This window comes from Panthera pardus, unplaced genomic scaffold, assembly GCF_024362965.1.
Source record: "Panthera pardus isolate Hobbes unplaced genomic scaffold, ASM2436296v1 HiC_scaffold_25, whole genome shotgun sequence".
NCBI lineage: Eukaryota > Metazoa > Chordata > Mammalia > Carnivora > Felidae > Panthera > Panthera pardus.
Window position 1 is genome coordinate 507,866 of NW_026526821.1, and position 20,499 is coordinate 528,364.

General features: G+C 63.8%; 1 protein-coding gene and 1 long non-coding RNA gene across 2 annotated transcripts; one reads left to right on the forward strand and one right to left on the reverse strand.

Annotated features, from left to right (window-relative positions):
• The first annotated feature begins 160 nt into the window (after positions 1-160).
• On the forward strand, positions 161-13,291 carry UCKL1 (uridine-cytidine kinase 1 like 1). Its single transcript, XM_053889989.1, is given in 16 exon segments — positions 161-354; positions 6,584-6,771; positions 6,943-7,049; positions 7,171-7,341; positions 7,427-7,498; positions 8,626-8,815; positions 8,909-8,970; positions 9,707-9,723; positions 11,779-11,877; positions 11,949-12,042; positions 12,146-12,208; positions 12,312-12,422; positions 12,424-12,435; positions 12,618-12,725; positions 12,794-12,950; positions 13,041-13,291. Coding segments are annotated over 16 exon segments (1,668 nt in total). The 5' UTR covers positions 161-241; the 3' UTR covers positions 13,145-13,291.
• LOC128773429 (uncharacterized) lies at positions 13,251-15,244 on the reverse strand. The gene is made up of 2 exons (XR_008417657.1): positions 14,182-15,244; positions 13,251-13,814 (listed from the first exon to the last, which is right to left on the reverse strand). It is a non-coding gene; the product is annotated as an uncharacterized LOC128773429 (long non-coding RNA).
• Positions 15,245-20,499: the final 5,255 nt, after the last annotated feature.

Below are 20,499 nucleotides of genomic sequence, written 5' to 3' on the forward strand. Positions count from 1 at the left end.
GGGCTTTGTGCTGCTGAGTTTGTGGTAAAACTCGGGGTGGGATCTTTCCCCGCAGACGACGCCCGTCCGCCCGCTCGCAGCGGGTGAGGCCGGACTACGAGTCCCGGCACGCACAGCCGCACGGCCTTGTGGGACTTGTAGTCCGCACGGCGCGCCAGCGAGCGTGCGGCGCAAAGCCCCGAACTACGACTCCCGGCGTCCAGCCCCGGAGACGCGGCCCGCGGAGAGGCCTCAGAGTTCCATGGCGGCGCCCCCAGCCTCTGCTGACGCGCCCCGCTTGCCTCCGCCGCCCGCTGCGGCGGGAGACGGGCCCGACCGGCCGGCGGAGAGGAGCGAGGCCTCGTGCGAGGACCGGTAGGCGCGCCCCGCCGAGCACGGGCTGGGGGCCGCGCACGCCCTCTCGCGTCCGCCGTGTGAGCCGGAGCCCGCGGTGCGGTGGGGCGTCGGCCTGCGGGCAGGGCGACCTCGACGGGCTGGGTCTGGACACGCGGGGTGCCCCGGCCGCGGTGGGAGGTTCCTCCGGGCCTGGCGGGGCCGGCGGCGCTGAGCCCGGAGGTGAGACCGTGTCCGCCCCGCCGCTCCTCGATGGCCGGCGGCACCGGGTTCATGGGCAGGGCCTGCCGGGCGCCCAGTCCGAGGTTCTGCGGATAAAGCGGATTCTGCACGTAGCTGGCGTGGACTTTGTTGTCTGTCCCGAGGGGACGGCGAGGACCCCTGGGCTGGAGCATCTGAGGTGGTCGGTGTGTTCTGGAATCCGCCGGAACTCAGGCTCTGCTCCACCTAAGAGGCCAGGGTTCGTGAGTCTGGGGTGGATCGTGGCTGCTGCCTTCCGCCTGCCCCACCTGTTGTGCCGTGCCGCCAGGCTCTGGGGAGGCTTTGCAAGAGTTGAAGTTGGAAGGGTAGAGCGGGGGCAGGGCCATTTTGTCACCCTGACTGGGGAGATGGAAGAGGCCAAGAGGAAATGGGCTCCTACTGAGCTCCTGGGGCCAGGCCCACCAGGGGGCGGTGGCTGAGCCGCGATCCGGAGCAGCCCCCTGCACTTCCGGGTCTAAACTGTCGCTTCAGGAAGGCTCTGCGAGGGCCGCAGGTTGTGGGGGTCCAAGGAAACCACGGTTCCAGCCCGGGCATCTCATCTCGGGACTTGGGTGATCTCTCCAAGGCAGAAATGCTGTGTGCCTGGATTCCTCCAGAATGGTCTGGGTGCCAGGACAACCTCTTTCTTGGAGGGAGGAGAGGGGCGGGGGGGGGGGGGGGGGGAGGGGTAAGGGATGAGGCGAGGCTGCCCGGCGATGACAGCTCTCCTTCAGGAGCCGCCAGATCGCAGGAGGCTGCCCAGGCCCTGAGGAGCATTGTGTGTCCTTCCCATCTCACACCTGCCCAGCAAAAAGTGACTATATGCCTGGCACAGGACTTGAGTCTGTGACACCTGCTTGTTCCAAAGAATCTTTGAGGTAGCCCAAGATCAGAGAGGATAAAGCTAGGTAAGCCCTTGAGAAAAGCACTCCCTGAGAACACAGATAGGTGGCAGCTGCAGTCAGGGCCCCATCCTGCGTGCAGAATCATGTAGTGGGCTTGGGTGCCCCCCCCCCCCCCATGATGTCCAGGGAAGCGTAGGTCGTAGGAAGAGAGCCAGGACCTGGGAGCCGTAAGTGGAGACTCCAGCGCGCTTTCTCCAGAGGCCCATGGGGTCTACCCTGGAACTGCCTCTGGACTTCACGGTTGTCCCTTGATGCTGGCTGGTGTCCTGAGGGCTGTTCCTCTGTGCTGCCCCCACAGTCCCTGCACACCCCCCAAGGGCCCCGGAGCTGGGTCTGGTTGGCATTTTAGGTGTATGTGCCAGTGCCCCTGAGCTAAGGCTCTCCCCGACCACCCTTCCAGCTTCTTCCACGTCGTTGCGGACACATTGGTATGGTTTGTCCACTTTGCCCTTGTGTTTTATCTGCTTGCCCCTCTAGAGGGTTAGCTCCATGAGGACAGAGACTCCAACTCCCTTAGCACTGGACATGCTGATGGGTAAATGAGAATGGTGGTGATAACAGTGAACCCCTGGGGCTGTCTCCTGGTGCGGGCCGGGTGGAGGTGGGTTTGCAGCTATGGGAATGGAGGGAGGCTGGCTGGACCCGCCCAGAGCAGCAGGAACAAGGGACTTCTGCAGGGAGGTTTCCAGGGTAATGGGGTAGGGGCCGTGCAAGTCTCTGGAGCCTGTTTTTGGCTCCTTTAAGGCTGCAGCCCCCAGTGTTCTACCTGCCCTGAGAATAATCCCCTAACACCTCTGTCTCTGAGCAGTCTGGGGTCCACTGGGGCCTGGCTCCTCCCTCCTCCATCCAGCCTCATTTGACTCATCCGGCAAACTTCCTAAACCTGGACAGGGTGTCAGGCACCAGTGAAGGCCCTGGTGCTGCATGCCCCGACTCTGCAGCCCTGTCCAGGACAGCTCCAGCCTCCCAAGTGTGGGCCAGCCCCTGCCTGCTTGTCCAGGCCAGGGAGCAGGAGGGGGAAGTTCTTGTGGGCAAAGTTGGACAGTTCAGTTCTGCCTCCAAGTGCCTCTGGACAGGGAGACAGACACACCCTTGTTACCTGGGCGGCCAGGAGCGGCCCCTCTTCAGGTGTGTGAGCCCCATCTGGAATCTTCTCTTCCCTGAGCCTCCGTGTTGTTAGAAGCCAGCAGGAAAGCTGGAAAGGAGGCTGAGGACCTAGGGATGCAGACCGGTTCACACACTGCAGTAAAGATCTTTTGGCTGGCCCACCCTTGCTGAGGCTGGGGCTGAACCCATTCTTTCTCCTGCTGCCAGGCTAGAGAATGACTGTTTCCCCTGGCTGAACACGCAGCACTGGGTGGCCTTGGGGGATGAACTGGAGCCTACCCCTGGAGGGGGTGGGGCAGGTGGATAGAGTTTCAGGTTTGTTTATGCCTCTAGAAGGCACCTTGGGGCCAAGAGTGTGACGCTCGGTGCAGCATTGACATTCAGCAAGACTTGGCCAGGAGAGACCTCAGATTTCCCTGTTCTGTAGGGGTGTAGGAGAGGATTGGTTTTACAGTCCCGAGCAGGCCTGGGGTCTGGAGTTTTTTCCATGGTGTTCTAGGAGGGGTGCACTGTGGTCCTCAGCAAGCACTGGGCCGGCAGCGCACCAGCCGGTGCACAGGCCAGGGCAGGCCTGAGGTCTGCCAGGGCCACAGGACACTGTTCTTTTCAGCAGGGTCAGTGCTATTAATATCGGGAAAGTGCACAGCCCCCAGCCGGGTGATCCTCTTAATGCCCGTGGCCTCAGCCTCTGAGGCCGGCAGTGAGTGCCGTTCCTTCCACACGGGAGGCTCTTCGGACCCAACCCCAGCTCCTCACCCGCAGCACTTCCTGCCCACACATGGAGGGACAGTTCAGGCGTCTCCTGAGCTGTCCGAGGGGGCCACTGTGGGTCTAAGTGGCCCTGTGGAGATGCTCCTGCAGACACCTGGGATCACCCTGCTGTCCACTGTCCCCTGTGTCCCAGCCATGAGCAGCCCCCCAGCTTACCCTGGCATCAGGATCTCGGGATGCTGGGCCCTCGGAGCAGAAGGCAGGTGAGTGGCAGGCCTGTTGTCCCCCCGCGGCTGTAGTGAGGCAACTGCCTTTGCAGTGTCTTGGCCGCTGGCAGCCCCATGTAGCGTGTGTCCGATCGACGTAGGGAAACAGGCCGGGTAGGTGCTCGCGAGGGGCCAGGCAGGGCTGGCCGCCAGCAGGGTCTGGTTTTGCTTGGGGCTGCCTGTTACAGGCGAGTCTCTGTTGTGGCTCATAATCCTTTGGTTTGAGATTAGCTTTTGTCACTGCAGCCAGAAGCACCCCGACCATCTGTTGACTGAGAAATGAGATCTTTTGTGTGATGTTCCCATTTCCAAGGTCGCGTCGCTGAGAAAATGGGGTGCAGCTTGCTCTGAGGTCACAGCGCGGCTTTGTCCCTGATTCCCAGAGAGAGACGGGGCTTTGGAGAAGGCAGTGCAGCTGGAGTTGGCTGCAGACCCAGCCTGATGCCTTCCCGGCCCATCACACGCCCTAGATGGGGCGGCGCCCTAGACGGGGCGGGTTTCTGGCAAAGCTCTCTCTGCCCTACTTTCAGCTCTTCCTGGCGCACGGGTGCGCTTCCCTGGAATGGTCCCAGGCTGTTGGCAGCATGAGCCTCAGAAGTTGTCAGTGGTGGTGGCCGTCATTACCTCAGTAGTACAATGAACACTCACAAATAGGGACTCTGAGTTTCCTGCTGGAGAGGCCAGGCCACTGCGCTGGGGTGAGAAGCAGGGGACGGGAGCGATGCCAGCCCCAGGCCTACGCTGCCCCGAGGCGGTCCTGCGTGGGCATGCTCAGCACGAGCGCACAAGAGTGCGTGCTTTGAGATGGGGAGGACTTCCTCCACTGCAAGTCAGGTTTTCCACATTGGAGTGTGCTCGCAGAAGGCACGGGGCTGGACTTTGTTCTCTGCCCACCGTCACCCCCAGGGCCACCGCAGGGCTGGCTCCACTCTCCCGAATGGGCCATCTGTCATCTCCAGAGCGAGCGGCGGGCCGCCTGCTTGGGAGGGCAACACATTGGTGAGCCGTGGGGGCCGTGTGCTCGGTGTGGTTAGACGAATACGTCCGGGGTTAGATCACACAGCACTGCCCTCTGCCCGGGTCCTGGAGATACTGCTGCTTGGTGCATGCTTTCCCCACCCCCTCACCGTGTCCCTCTCTGGTTTGACTGAATGGGCGTGTGGACGGCACTGCTGGGGTGGCTCCATGCTGGGCAGAATCCCCCACGTGCTTGCTGTTGGGTGACAGTGCCTAGGGCTGTCCTCGCTCCAGATTGCTGTCTCCAGAGCCACAGAGGTGACACTGAGCACACAGACAGGCTAATCACCTCCAGCGGTGGCTCCTTGTGCTGTCCTGGCAAGGAGCAGCGGCAGTCCTGTGCTGTCTGTCCCCCAGGATGCGGCCACGTGTCTCCTGTCATGTGGTGGGTGGTTTCTTGCTGCTGAAGTTGTCCTCTCAACACACCAGTAGGCTCCCGAGCACTACCTGTCACGCCTTTGGCTTCAGCTAATTCCTCCCACCCCCAACACGTGTGCACCCCACCTTCCCGGCTCTTGCAGGCTGTTCCAGAGGCAGGAAGGCACTGTCACGGGCCTGGGTGAGCTGGCAGCACCCTTGCCGGGGCATGGGTCTGCGGCCCGGTTCCAGGCACCCCGCGGCCCGACACTGCTGGCTGTAGGGGTGGCAGCAGACTTCACAGACCGTAGCCCTCTCTGTGCGCCCCATTTTGTTCACGCACCCTTAAATGAAGGCGTGTGCAGGCGGGCGGTTTTATGTAAATATATAAATGAGTTCGTGTCTCATGGCACTGGACTTTCTCACCTAGCCATACTTCCACGACGCCTTCCCTGTCTCTGTTCATCCCCGGCTCTCCTGCTAGTACTGTGAGCAGCACTCATCACCAGGGTCCTGGACCAGGGGTGGACAGGCAGTGCTGCAGAAAGCGTTCCGCAGGGACCGACTTGCCCAGCACGTCACATGGTTCCCTGCCCTGTCTTCCCACCCGCCGGGGGCTCTGCCCAGATTGTCAGTAGTTGTGCTGGGCCATGACCTGCCTTGAAGCCTCGGGAGCAGGTCAGCAAGGTGATGCTTTGGCCAGCCCAGTCTCTCTCTTATGTGGTGGCCAGAAATGCCTTCTCCCTGGGCTTGTCCTGGCCTTGCAGCCATCTTTACACCAGGCTTTTGTGTCCAAGCCTCTCAGCACAGACTCTGAGCAGGCATCAGGCAGACACTGCCTCCCAGCTGGGCCACTCAGCCAAATTGAATGTCCCTGGAGCTGCCACTGTTGGGATTTGAGGCCTTGGGCCAGCAGTCACACCGTACCCCTTCTGAAATGACAGAGACATCAGCATGTCCCTTCGGCACTAGGGGTACAGCATGGGCAGGACAGAACACAGATGCCGTCCGTGCCTTCCCTGGATTGAGTTTTCCAGCTCGTAGCCCCTGGGGGCCGCTGCCTTCTGCCCGGAGTTTGCAGCGTGCTGGAGGGCAAGAAGCAAGGGCTTCCCTGTAGGCCTCCCAGTGCAGGGCCTTCCTCCTGCACCCATCCACTCTGCCGCCCTGCCCAGCTTTCCCGTCAGCGGCTTCCTTCTCCGGAGCCCCTCTCCCTGTGTACCCTACGGGGTGGCAGGGATCAGATCATATAAAACAAGAGGACTGCCCAGAGAGTGTCCTGGGAGGAAACATAGTCCTTCACGGGGTCTTGACTGCCATTGGTGTGCCCCTCTCATCTCCTGAAAGGACAGGGGCCCTATGGAGCCAGCCGGTGCCCAGCCTACGAGGAAAGAGGAGCCAGGCCCAAGGTGGCGGTCCTCATTGCCCTGTGTTTGCTGTCCCTCCGAACTTGTGTGGGCAGTGGCGGTCCGAGGCCCAGAGCCCTGTGGATGGGCTGCGGGTGGTTTTTTGTGTATGCCCCAATTGAGTCTGCCCCCCCCCGCCCCGCGCCGTGCCCGTGTGCCTGCACGGGGGGCTGCGCCCCACGGCGGCCACTCCAGGCCCGACACAGGACGGCAGAGGCGAGCGTGTACTCCTTCTCTGCAGCAGCAATGCGGAGTCCTTGGACAGGCTCCTCCCGGCTGTGGGCACCAGGCGCTCGCCCCGGAAGCGCACCACCAGCCAGTGCAAGTCTGAGCCGCCCCTGCTGCGCACCAGCAAGCGCACCATCTACACAGCCGGGCGGCCGCCCTGGTACAACGAGCATGGCACGCAGTCCAAGGAGGCCTTCGCCATCGGTGAGCAAGGCCCGCGGCGGGAGGGGGAGGTCAGGCAGGACCTGTCATCGAGCACCTGAGCAGCAGCTCCACTGATGTCAGCAGCCTCGTGCCCCTCAGTTGTGTCAGGGAACCCATCTGGGAGGATGGCTGGGCGGCCCTTGCTCAGGGTCACTCTGCCCCTTCCCGCAGGCCTGGGAGGTGGCAGCGCCTCCGGGAAGACAACTGTGGCCAGGATGATCATCGAGGCCCTGGACGTGCCCTGGGTGGTCTTGCTGTCCATGGACTCCTTCTACAAGGTGAGGAGCACTCCCGCACATGCAGGCCATGTCCTCAGAGGGGCCTGGAGCCCCCGCCCCGGCCCCGGCCCCGGGCATGGCGGGGAGGGGTGCACAGAGCCCCTGCCTGCTCCCCCTACAGGTGCTCACCACGCAGCAGCAGGAGCAGGCTGCCCGCAACAACTTCAACTTTGACCATCCAGACGCCTTTGACTTTGACCTCATTGTGTCCACCCTCAAGAAGCTGAAGCAGGGCAAGAGTGTCAAGGTTCCCGTGTACGACTTCACCACCCACAGCCGGAAGAAAGACTGGGTAGGCCCGCCGGGCTCGGCCTGTGCCTATCCTCCTGGGAGCACGGTGGGCACAGAGGGTGAACCACTGCACGATTCCTTTGCAGAAAACGCTCTATGGTGCAAACGTCATCATCTTCGAGGGCATCATGGCCTTTGCTGACAAGACACTGCTGGAGGTGAGAGTGGGGCTCGAGGCTGACGGCCGGGGACGCCCACCCCGGCTCAGCTCTCTGCCCCCCCGTGGTTCTAACCTCAAACCTGCCTCCTCCAAGCAGGCCAAGCCACTGGCTCTGACAGGTGCATGGCCACCTGTCCCGTCCTTGTGGTGCAGTCACTGGGTGTTGGGTGAGGAATGGCTACTCTGTGGGGAGCCAGTCAGGACGTTGGGTCAAGCAGACCCGCCACTCCCACAGAGAGACTGGAAATGCCCTTGGTGGGGGAGGCAGCCTGAGGAGGGGCTCCCTTCCAGGTGGGGGTGCAAGCCCTGGGCCGGGGCCTCTACTGTGTTTTCTTTCTCTTCTGATCCTTACTCACCCTCTTCATGTCTGTGTTTCCTTTGCTGTTCTTTGGGGCTCATGCAGGCACTGAGGTCAGAGTGACCTTGGGGTGGTGGGTGCAGGTCTGCGTGTGTGCACGTGCGTGCTCTTGCCTGGGATGGAGGCGGGCCCTTGTGTCTGTGCCGTCTGCGTGGTGTACCCCTGACCCCTGGCAGGCGTGCACAGCCGCATCCGTCCCGCCAGGCCATGCTGTGCGGGGCTCCCTCTCCTGCCCCTGCTGAGGCCCATCGGGGGAGGCCTGTGCTCACAGCCAGCTGTGCTGTACTCCTGGTTCCTTGTAGTTCTGAGGCCAGCGAGTTTGGGTTGAGGCTCAGGGAACTCCGTTGCCCACCGTACAGCAGTGCCCAGCCCCACATCCGCCCATTCTAGGCCAGACCTGAACTCACCAAGCCCAAGAACCATGGTGGGGGATGTGGTGGGGAGGGAACAAGTCCCCAGTCCCCTGGTGTGTGTGAGGGCATGTAGATAGCGGACGACCCACGGTCGTGGTGCCGGCTCCACCTGCCTCAGGAACCAGTACCCATCCAGTGGCCTTTGGCTGAAGCCCTTGGTGGACAGCGCCCCCGCGCAACGTGTACGTGCCCCCACAGCCACGCACACTGCCAGCCAGAGGTACCAGCCAGACCCTCAACGTGCCCCAAGGTCGGCGCACAGCCCAGAGATCTTTGCAGGAACTGGTCCCGATGTCGCCCACACTGGCTCTGCCGGTGGCACGCCCCGCTCAGCAGCCGGCTCTCCCCATCCAGCTCCTGGACATGAAGATCTTTGTGGACACAGACTCTGACATCCGCCTTGTGCGACGGCTGCGCCGGGACATCAGCGAGCGAGGCCGAGACATTGAGGGCGTCATCAAGCAGTACAACAAGTTCGTCAAACCTGCCTTCGACCAGTACATCCAGCCCACCATGCGTGTGGCAGACATCGTGGTGCCCTGGGGTGAGCCTGCAGACCCCACCTGCCCTGGGGATGTGGGCAGAGGAGGCCTTGGTTGCCCGTGTCACCCTCCTGACCTGTCCTGTCCCATCCCAGGGAGCGGGAACACAGTGGCCATCGACTTGATCGTGCAGCACATGCACAGCCAGCTAGAGGAGGTGAGTCAGCTGGGCCAGGTTCCCAGGTACCTGCAGCCCGCCCGGCCCCACTCCCTGCCTCCCTGCAGCCACCATCCACAGCCACCTGCTCTGCAGCCCCCGTGTATTTACTGTCCCGTGCCACGTTCTGGCCCTCCAGTGTCCCAGGCCTGCTCGGTCAGCCTTGCTGCCCACCAGCCCCCGGCCCTTTGTGCTGGCCAGAGGCAGCTGGGTTCCCTGAGGAAGCATGGAGTGTACAGGTGCCTTCTGGTGTTTCTGGCCTGAGCTGGGCCTTGAGTGGAAGGGTGCACTCCTGTTCTTCCCAAAGCTTCCAGGGACCGTTGGGTGTCAGTGCTGGGTGCTGTGTGCCGAACACTCCAGGAGGGGTGCCCCAACCTGAAGTTACATGCGCCGGGCTGGCTAAGGGCACTGCCCACCACTCTGGGCAGGCTCCGTAATGGGGTGCTGGAAGTCTGAGGAATGAGGAACAGAGCCCCAGGAGTCCTGGCTCTTACTGCCCAGTCCAGAGGGTGCCCAGGTCACAGCCGTAACAGCTGGTTCCCTCCCATGGTTGGCAGCTGCCTCGGATGATCCGTTGGTGGGGCTGTGGCAGGTCCGTTCCTGGGTGGGGGTGGCCCAGCTGGCCAGGGTGCACGGTGGCGAGGGGCTGTGCTGTCCGGTGACTGCGAGGTGAGCAGCGCTACCATCACTGACGTGCCACCCCATTCCCTTGTGTCTCCCTGTGTTGCTGCCGCAGCGTGAGCTCAGTGTCAGGTAAGACTTCCTACACCTGTCTGCACAGACGGAGGCATTTCCAACATCCACAGGCAGCTCAGAATTTGGGTTGTCACCTGGGCAGGCGGGAGGGTCCTCTCCTGTCATGCCCACCCTTGGGCAGCCCTGCCCCAGGCACGGAAGGGACAGTGTGGTGGCCCCCACACTGCTTTTGCCTGTCCTTGTTGGCAGATGAGGAAACTAAGGCACAGAGATGTTAAGGAACTCGCCCAAGGTCACACAGAGCCCTGACTCTGCCCTGGTCAGACCTCTCTGGAGGCCTCTCCCTAGCATGGGGCTGGTTGCATGGGGTCTGACGCCAGAGGGCACAGCTGTGCTGAGCCAGCCCTGTTGGGTGCCCCCCAGGTCAGTGGCTACAGGCCTGCCCCTCAGAAGCTAGAGGGAGGGCCTGGGTTTATACCTCCTTTGCCTGATCTGAGGGTCCGGTCTGGATTCCCACAGATGGTGGTGAGGCCTCAGCCCCCTGGCCCCCTGCCCATCTGGCCCTGGAGAGAGAGAGAGCCAGGAGCTCTGAATGCACCAGGGCCCCAAGGGAGCAGAGGAAGCACCTACCCCACACAGTGCTCAGCATGAATGAATGAATGAATGAATGACCTGCCTTTAGCCCAGGCTTTCTGTGGGATCGGGAAGCACCAGGAGAGCCCCCGGTTCACAACTGGGAGCCCCAGCTGCTGCGTTGGGAATGCCTCCAGGGCCAGTCACTGGCCCCTCCAGTGTCCTGCCCTCGCTTGAATCACTGCTTGGCTCTCCTCCAGACCAGGGCACCTGCAGGGATTGTCCTGTCAGGCCCTCTGGAAACCTCTGTTGTGAGAATACAGTTCCTGGGGTTTCAGACTTGAGAAAACACCCAAATGCTGCTGCCGGCCAGTTCCCCTTCTCTGGCCAGCCACGGAAGTGGTGGCTGGTGGCCGCTTGCCTCTGTCAGCCCCAGGAAGTGTTGCTGGTGGGCGGTCGGCGGGGACAGGCAGGCAGGCAGGCCTCTGGGCGGGGGCCGTGCCTCGCAGAGCAAAGCCTCCAGGGGTCCCCCAGTCGCCCGCCACCTGCCTCTCTCTCTCAGGCCAGCTAGCCGGAGGCTGCAGGGGCTGCCCGCGCTCCCTTGCTAAATGCTCTTTTTCTCTTTGTTCTTTTCCTCTTTGTAAACCCTTGGGTTTCCTGCCCTGTTCCCTCCCCGAACGTACTCTTCACCTGGCGAGCAGAGGAAGCTGCGCTGGGATATGTGAGGACAGAGTGCGCTCTGGTTATGCTGCTGCTGTGCTGTGCGCTGCTGGGGGAGGGGGGCTGCTGTCCCCGCCCCTGCTCCGCCCTCCCCCGGCTCTGCCCCGCCCCCTCTGCTCTGCTCCGCCCTCCCCCAGCTCCGCTCTCTGCTCCGCTCTCCCCCGCCCCCTCTGCTCTGCTCCGCCCTCCCCCCGCTCTGCCCCGCCCCTGCCCTCTGCTCCGCCCACCCCCGCTCTGCCCCGCCCCCTGCCCTCTGCTCCGCCCTCCCCCAGCTCTGCCCTCTGCCCCGCCCCCTCTGTTCCCCCCTTCCCCCCCTCCTCTCCCCGCTCCAGGCCTGGTGCAGCAGGGGTGGCCTTGAGCTAGATTTGCTCCTGTCTTCTGAGAGGGTGGTGCATCACCTGGAGGGAAGGGTCAGGGTGAAGTTTGGCCCTGAAGCTCAGTTGTTGCCCAGAGAGACATGTTCTGGGGTTGGGGACCAGTCGCCCTTCCTGGGGGCTGAGACTCCTTCTCCCTCCCGCTGCCTGGTCCCCTTTCGCTTTCTCCCGAGCAAGGCCCGGAGGGGACTGGGGCTGGGAGGGGAGGCTGACACCGTAGCCCCTCGCTTTCCCACCTGAAGGTCAGCTGCTCTGCCTTCGCCTGGCGGGCGTATCTCGGGGGTGGGGCCCTCCCTCCAGGTCGGCCACAGGGAGGCGGCGGCCCCCACTCTGCACGCCCCACTGTCCCCCTCACATCTGCCCCACACACAGTGTCGGAGCGGGAGGATGGGGCGCCAGGAGGAGACACCCCTTCTTGAGTCCCCCAATTGGCTTGTGTTTCCAGGGCCGCACTGGCCTCGGCGCACCAGTGCCACCCTCTGCCTCAGACGCTGAGTGTCCTCGAGAGCACGCCGCAGGTGCGAGGCATGCACACCATCATCAGGTGAGAGCCCTTCTGTAGGACGAGGTGGCCCCTGGCGGCCCACCCCTTTGCTTAACGCCACCGGCCCACAGGGACAAGGAGACCAGCCGTGACGAATTCATCTTCTACTCCAAGCGGTTGATGCGGCTGCTCATTGAGCATGCGCTCTCCTTCCTGCCCTTCCAGGTGCGGGGCGGGGTGGGGACCGGCGGGGGTGGGGGTGGGGCGGGGGAGCGGGATGTGGGCGGCCCCTCGTGCTCACGAGCGCCCCCACCCCCTCTGTGCGCAGGACTGCGTCGTGCAGACCCCGCAGGGGCAGGACTACGCGGGCAAGTGCTATGCGGGGAAGCAGGTACCGGCGGGGCCGCAGCCGGGGGGGGGGCGAGACTGGGGCAGCCGGGGAGGCGAGGCGGGAGGTCCGGCCAGCTCAACGCCCCCCACCCCCGGGCCCCCAGATCACTGGCGTGTCCATCCTGCGGGCCGGTGAGACGATGGAGCCCGCGCTGCGGGCCGTGTGCAAAGACGTGCGCATAGGCACTATCCTCATCCAGACCAACCAGCTCACTGGGGGAGCCCGAGGTGCGGGGCCGGAAGGAGCCTGGAGGGCAGGGGCCAAGGGGCGCAGGGAGCCCGGAGGGCACGGGGCGGGGGGGGGGGGGGGGGGGGGGGGAGGCGGTGGTAATCCGGGGCGGGGAGAGTCCGGAGGGCAGCCCTGGCTTTGTGCCGGCTCTGACTCCGGCTCCGGCTCCGGCTCCTCGCAGCTCCACTACCTGCGGCTGCCCAAGGACATTAGTGACGACCATGTCATCCTGATGGACTGCACCGTGTCCACGGGCGCTGCAGCCATGATGGCCGTGCGGGTGCTCTTGGTGAGTGGGTTGGAGGGGGCCGCCGGCCGCAGGGCTGGCTTGGAATTCACCGGCCCCGTACCGTGCAGGACCACGACGTGCCGGAGGACAAGATCTTCTTGCTGTCGCTGCTCATGGCGGAGATGGGTGTTCACTCGGTGGCGTATGCTTTCCCGCAAGTGAGGATCCTCACCACAGCTGTGGACAAGCGCGTCAATGACCTCTTCCGCATCATCCCTGGCATCGGTGAGGCGGCGCAGGGCCGGTCAGCGGTGCTGGGGGGGGGCGGGGCTGGCGGCTGGAATCCCCGCCACGAGGGCCTGCTTCCTTCCCCAGGGAACTTCGGTGACCGCTACTTCGGGACCGACGCTGTTCCTGACGGCAGTGATGAGGAAGAGTGGCCTCCGCGAGCGAGCCTGAGCGAGCCTGAGCGAGCCTGAGCCCTCCTGCCCTCGCCCCCACCCAGCCTCTTCCCGCCTCGCGTGGCCTTGCTTACGGAGATGTCGTAACTTATTTCAGTTTAAAGAAAGACGTTACCGCTGCAACTCACTCTGTACGTTTTATAAAATAAAGTTCAGGGAAACGAAGCCGTGACTGATGGGTGAGGGGCACCTGAGCGCTGCCCTGCCTGGGACCGAGGTGCAGAGAGCCACCACGGAGAGGAAGAGTCCAGGGGCCTGGCCTTCTCCACAGCACAACAGGCACCCCCGGTCTCGCGCTGGGCTTTCCCGGCGATCCGGGCTCAGTGCCGGATTTAGGAGGGCACAGCTCCTGGCTCTGCTAGACGGGCCCCTGGGTGGCCGCCTGGACCTGGGGCTCTGGGTCTCAAGAGACAGCCTCCGCAGCCGCCTCCCACCCCCACCATGTGTTCGTAGTACCGGGGAGCGGGGCGGAAATCAGCATGTGGGCGGCGGTAGGAGGGCGTGACGAGTGGATCCCAGCCCCTGACAAGAGCCCCAAGTTGCAGCAGAGATGGCGGGGCCTCAGCGGCCGGCCGTGCTGTGTGGGGCCAGAAAACCCACCTCCGGCCCTGCCTTCGTTGCCGCCGGGCTCGAGGGTGTGTGGGCTTCTCTCGCTCCCCTCCAGACGGTGGGTCTGTGGCAGGCCGGCCTGGGTGTGGGTGTGTGGGACGCAGACGCTTGGGCTGCTGGGGGTGGGCTGCCAGGCACCCCCAGCCTTCCTCCCCCTCTTTCTTCCAGGGCTGGCTCTTGCCGCTTTCCTGCCTTCCTGATCTCCTTGGTTCCCCCCCCCCCCCCCACCAAAGACCATGTCATGGAAAAGCTTGTGGGGGCGTGGACAGGAAGTCACTGGGTGGGGGCCAGGCCAAGGGCAGGCAGATAAAGGCAGGAGGCCGTCCGAGGGGTGGCCAGGCACCAGGGACAGAGCACGGGCATGGGGCCCCAGAGGTCAGCAGGAGGGGCTTCTGCCCAAGCTGGTGAGTAGACCCCTCTCCCCATGTTCTGGGGCCCCCGCTCACCCATTCTAACCTCCTTGTGCTGTGTGCTGGAACCTGGCCTGGCCCTGCTTAGGAGGTACCCTGGGGCGGTGAGGCTGAGAACGTGCCATTCGGTCACACCGGGTCTTTCCAGAACAGAAATAGGGCAAACCGTTAGTGAGGGTCCAGGCAGAGGCTAGGTTATTCCTCGGAGGGCCCCCCAGAGTCCAGCCAGGGGCTGACCAGCTCCCAGAGAATAACTCAGACCCACACACGTACACCCACGTATCAACACCACGCACACACATCAGCACACAGCAAATCCACAGGCACGTGTGCGTGTGCACAACGCAGCTGGAAGGAAAGGGCCCAGTTGCCCCTGCCCAACTCAGCCAGCCCCTGGGGGAGGATGAGTTCCTCCCGCTTCTTGAGGGTCAGTGGGGGCCTAGGGCAGAATCGGGAGACGGGAAGCCTGAACCAGAGGACCTGCCCCCTCAGGCTGTGGTCCCTTCGTCCAAGGCAACTTGGGGAAGCTAGGCCATGGGCTTGGGGGGGGGGGGGTGTTCTTGAGCCCATCTCCTGCTGGGTCCTGTTGGGGGCAGGGAGTAGAAGTAGGTCACCTTGCAAATGGCGCTGGGGGAGGGTCTTCAGGCTGCCAGAGAAAGGAGGGGACAATTCCTCTGGGCCTTGGGCCTCTTAGTCCCAGAGATAGGACCAGAATCCAAGGTCCAAGACTTTTCTGGGAACCACAATCAACACAGCTTCTGGGCACATCGGGGGGTTCCAGTTGGGGCAGAAGGCGTGGGTGAGGCCCTCCAGGGATGGATGAGCCCATCCCCAGGACACTCTCCGGTGGCCCTCATGCTGCCTTTCCGGGCATCTGGGCTCCTCCGGGCCCAGCAGAAGCTGAGGGGTGGGGGTGGGGGGGCAGGTGCCTGGGGAGAAGTTGAGGAGAGCTGGGAAGACGGGGCTACAGCCGGGAGCCCATCCCACGCTGGTCCAGACGCTCCCATGACATGGTGGGTGTCCTTCACCAGCTGCCCCCGGGCGGTTGCCTTCAGGACTGTCCAACCTGAGAATGGTGTCTCCGGGGTCCATCTCAGGTTCGTCAGCCCGTGAGGTGCCACCCCTTTGCCAGCAGCGGCTGCCACAAGGCGAGGAGCCATGCCCCCGGGGCCTGGCCGGAAGGGAAGCTTGGGGAGCCCCAGACCGGCATTAGGCACATCTGGTGGGCACGCTCAGTCGGGCAAGTCAGCCAGGTTGTCAGCAGTGGAGTCTGGGGGCTGCTACGGGCCTGGGGCAAGACTCCACCCCGCACAGGGCCTCAGCTGCCCCCCCCCCCCCCCGCCCCGCCCCGCCCCCCACCGAACCGCAAGTTGCCCGGATTCCTGGCCGGGCTCGCTCGGGCTCCGCAGCCCGGAGCCGTGGGTTCTGAGCAGGACGGGAGGGAGCGGCAGATTCAGAGGCGCGAAGGGGCCCCGGCGGGGGTTAGCGGGTGGGTTTTTAGCTGGCCTCGGGTAGAAGGGCAAGAATGGGGTGATTCGCACATGGGGTTCACGAGGACCCACCTCTGACCGCCACAGGACGGGGCCAGAGGAGGGGCTGAGCTGGGAGCGGTATCGGCCTCAGCGGCGACACGTCCGGGGTCGGCGCGCCGGTGGGTGTGGGCCTGGCTCCCGGCGCGGGTCCTCAGGCTCATCTCTCTGGTCACCGACCGGCCTCCAGGGGGCCGAGGATTGGCCCGCCGTCACGTGGCGGGGGTGGGGCTAGCGCTGGCCCCGCCCCCTCCGAGCCTCCCGCGCCCCCGCTGCGCCCCCGGGCCCCGGCGCCAGCGGAGCCGCCGAGCGAGCGTGGGGAGCCGGCCCGCGCGGCACCGCGCACCCGGACGGAGAGGGGCTGGGGTGGGGGGGCCGGTGAGCGGAGTCCGCGGAGAAACGGTAGGAGCGGGGGTCCCTCTGCGGCAGGAGAGAGCCCGGCGTCCGGGGCTGCGAGCGGCCGTGCGCTCGCCGGGTGGGGCCGCGCCGGGGACCCCTCCAGACCCGGACGCCCCGGTTCCCCCGTGTCCTGCCCGCGGCCCGTGGCCGCTCGAGCTGCTCTCGCGGAGTCGCTGCCGCGGTCTTCCTGAGCGGGAGTGAGTCCCCCCCCCCCCCCCGCCTGGCCCTCGGCGCCCCGGGTCCCCAGACCCCTGCCCCGCGCCGCGGGGGGCCACGTCCCGCCACTTCCCGGTCGCCCCCTCCCGCTTCTTCCCCGCTTCCAGTGGTGACGGTGACCGGCGCAGTCCACGGGCTTCCGGATGGGTGCCCAGCCACGGCCCGCTGGCCGTGCGTGCACCTGCTCCCGGCAGCCCGGCTTTGGTCAGCAGCGAAAAACCGAAAAGCCACGTCCTCGGCTAGCAAGGCCGTCGACCACTTGTGGTTAGTTCTAGGATGCAGGCCATACAGCAGCTGAAGCAAACAAACCAAACCTACGTGGAGCCACGATGGAGTTTTCAAAACACCTGCACTGAAGGAAGACGCATGCTGAGTACAGCATGCTACAGTTGAGGCAAAATTTGAGAGGTCGATAAAATCATGAATGAAATAGGCTTTATGGCTGCTGACATCAGTGGGCAGGGTTAGAACCACAGGCAGAAGTAGACTGAAATTCTGGTGGCCACGGCTGGAAGGGGGACGCGGGGCTGGGGAGCGAGGTACAGGGCTTCACCGTCAGCTTTCCTTTTATGGAAAATCTAAATCAAACGGCTTCAAATTTATGTCCAGAAGGAGGGTTTGTTTCAAGGTGTTTGTTAAATTACTTTTAGCATTTCTATGCTGCTTAATTTTTTTCCTAGTATTTCTGCCTTGCTCTAAGACCAAGGGAACAGACGACCCAGTACCCTGACCCAAGGTGGGGGGGGGTCCCAGGTGTGAGGGACAGTCACTGGAAGGGTATGGAAGGGGACACTTGTGGCCGGGACTGGGTGGTCACACCCACGGGCCTCCTGGCTCAGGGTGGCCTCTCCCACCTAAAGCCAAGGCCCCTGGGCCACCCGCCCCACTGTGTGGGCCGGACACGAACCCCCCAGGGACACACGTGCCCTGAGGCAGAGACCTCAATCTCCGAGATGAGGAAAGAGAGGCACAGTAGTAGTTGGAGTGGGGCCGGAAACCCCATGCTGCGACCTGCACACAGTCCAGGGGTGCCTGACGGGGCCCGGGCCACACGCCGTTCTTGTCTGTCTGCCACCAAGGCGGTGTGGTGTGTGTGGGGGGTGAAACTCTGAACCCCGTGGAGCCGTGACGGCTGGAGGACCAGATGGGGGTTGGGGTGGAGGGTGGCCTTGCTGAGGAGACACCAGGATGCAGTGCCGGGTCACCACTGGCTCAGACACGACCCAGGAGGGAGGCACAGCAGCGTCCAGGCACGAGGACCCGAGTGCACTCCACGTTGATGCCCTGGGTGGACGGGCACTGGGGTGACCTGGCCGGAACCGGGGGTGGGGGGACACAGCACTGGCCCAGGGGACAGCGGGGGGTGGCCAGCCTGCCCCAGGTGCCCCCAGAGTCACCCTTTGCCTACCTTGTGCTACCCGCTGAGGGTTCGGGCCCAGGCCCGGCGTGCTGTTCCGGACTCCTGCAGCCCACCCTGTCCTGCCAGGCCGTTCTGTGATCTGCCGTCTGCGTGGGGGACAGGGGGCGGTTCCAGGCTGAGGCGGTAGGAGTTACCAAGTCAGCCAGGTGGGAGTGAGGGGACAGTGGAAGCACGGGCTCTCGGCCAGCGGCTTGCTGGGACATGTCCCAGGAGGGCCGCAGAAGCCACAGTCCAAGCCGCCCTGGGCTTACGGGACCCTCTCTTCACCCTATTTGTGGTATTTAGAAAATGGAGGTGAAAAACAGAACCAAGGAGGGGCTTCTGTCCACACGTGGGCCAGGCAGGTGGGAGTGAGGTCCCTGCCCCCCGGTGCAAGACCCCCCCAAAAGAGGATGCCGCAGGGGTCCTTAAATAAAACACACGCCTGCTTTGCGGTGAAAACATTTATTTTACAACAGTTATCTTTATTTTAAGGTCAACATTCAGACATACGAAATGGAGATCATCACGGGACCCATCCTAACCCTCCAGCCTGGCCCTCAAGGGTGCACGTGGGAGCCGGGGTCAGGGGCACCTGCCCACCTCTGTGGGTTCCAGCAACAGGACAAACCGGCGCATGGACGGCTGTTTCCATGCATTTGTATTTAGTATTTAAAAACAATGTATATACACACGTGTCTATTCCAGAGTGAACTGCCTTCCCTCTCTTAGCCTGAAACATTGTCCCATTTCCTAGGGAAACAAAATCCGCGAAAGGTACTGCCTGTGGACCCTGAGCCCAGCCCCTTCCTGGAGGGTGGCCCCGTGTGGCCCCTGCTCCTTCCCAGTGGACCCCTCCCAAAGCAGACCTGTGGGCAGGAGACAGCATCCCCTCTAGAATGCATTTGTCACGGGCTGTATCCTACGCTTAGAAAACTGGTTTTAATGTTTCGAGGGAGGGAAGATTTCCAGCCACCTGGAGGTCCCAAAGGGTCACTCACTGGAGTGTCAGGTGAGCACGAAGGGTGGGCCCCCAGAGATGGGGGTGGCACTGGGGGACGGTCCACCACGGTAGCCCTGGCACCCTACCTGGCCGTTCACACAAACCCTAGGGACACAAGCGGGTCGGTGTTCACTTCTGCGCACCCGGCGAAGGAGCCTACCTGCCTCCAAGACCCTGCTCTTGACCCAACTCACCAGGAAACCCAAGGCCGTTTTGGGGCCAGCTTTTATTGTACTTGTTGCCGCTGGACAGCAGCAGTCACGCCTGCCGCGGGATATATACATATTCACATATGTACACACACACACACACACACACCCACTGCCCACACCTACAGCACAGACGACGCCAGCCGTGCTCGTAAGGACAGTAAAAACGTAGCTTTCGCCAATTCCACAGGAGGGTTCACAACCAAAGTAACAAAAACAAACAGGGCGGTCCTGTGTCACACGGGCTCACAGATCAGCGTGTTGAGAAAGGAATGAGGTCGCTCCTCCCACACCCACACCCTCACGTCCGTCCCTCTGGTGGGATCTGCCGAGAGCCGGGGGAGGCCGGGCAGGGCCCCACCCCCCCGGTGGGAGCCCGCGTGCAGGCGCCCACCCCACCTGCCGGGGGTGTCACCCCAGCGTCTCCCAGATGGCCAGCGGGCACTCCTCCAGCAGGAGCTCACCCGACGGGCCCCCCTGCCGTCAGAACTCGTGGGAACAGGCCTTTCCTGGAGCAGGAGCCTCGTGGCCACGCCTGGTGGTCAAGGGTGTGGAAACGCCACCTGCTCTAACCCCAGCACACTCTGGCTTCTCCAGTGGGTCCCCATGGGTGCCAAACCACGCCGACTGACCAGGGAACTAGGAAAGCTCACACGCCGAGCGGTCCTATCTAAAGCAGTTTGAAAACAGAACAAAGCCAAAGGAAGACAAGAGAAAGGAAAGAAGACCACATCACGGGGCAGGAACAGAACACAAACACCAGCAGCCACCATCAGACGCCCCGCGAGTCTCCTGCGTGTTTCCTGCCATCCTGAAGCGGTCGCTGCTGCCAGGCCCCTGAGGGCATCTGGGCAAGCCCTGCGCTTTGTGGAACAGGACGGGCTCCAGCCCGCACTGGCCCGGCGCGCTCTGGCCACACATGGCCTTGGCTCGAGGGGGGTGGGTGTGTGGGGGAGGGAAGCAGGGGAGGTAAGTGGAGGGGGGAAGGGGGCGGTGGGGGGGAAGGGGACAGCACGGGGGTTGTAGGGAGGGAAGAGGGAGGGGGAGGGGAGAGGGGGACGGGGGGGGGGGGCCCCCTCCACGGGAAGGGAAGCGGGGGTGGGGTGGGGTGTCCTAGAGCCAGGAGCTCTCACAGCTGCGCAGCAGGCAGACCGTCGCCCCCATGTGGCCAGTGAACAGGGTGCCCCTCCAGACTCAGCAAGTGCACAGCAGGGAAACACACAGAACACTCCAGAAAAAGGGAACACGCCCAGGGCTGACAGTGAGCACAGCCCGGGGGCTCTCATTCAGAACCGCCAAGTCAGGGCCAGGCAGGGAGAATCCCAGGCCCCTGGGCAATCGTCACCGTCCCCACTGCCACGATTCACTTCAACTACACACATTCTTCAAAGGACTGGTCGGACAAACTTCCTGCCCGGCCCCTCCTGCAACACCCACCCGCCCCCCCCGGCCCCCAGGACAGCGTCCCGTCCTGTGGCTGGAGGACACTTGGCGAGGGGCTCCCCAGACGCATGCAGTGGCCCCGGGGTTTTTTGAGCACAGAGGTGCGTGGTCCCCTGCAGGTCCCAGCAGCAGAGGGGGAGGCTTTCTACCTTAAGT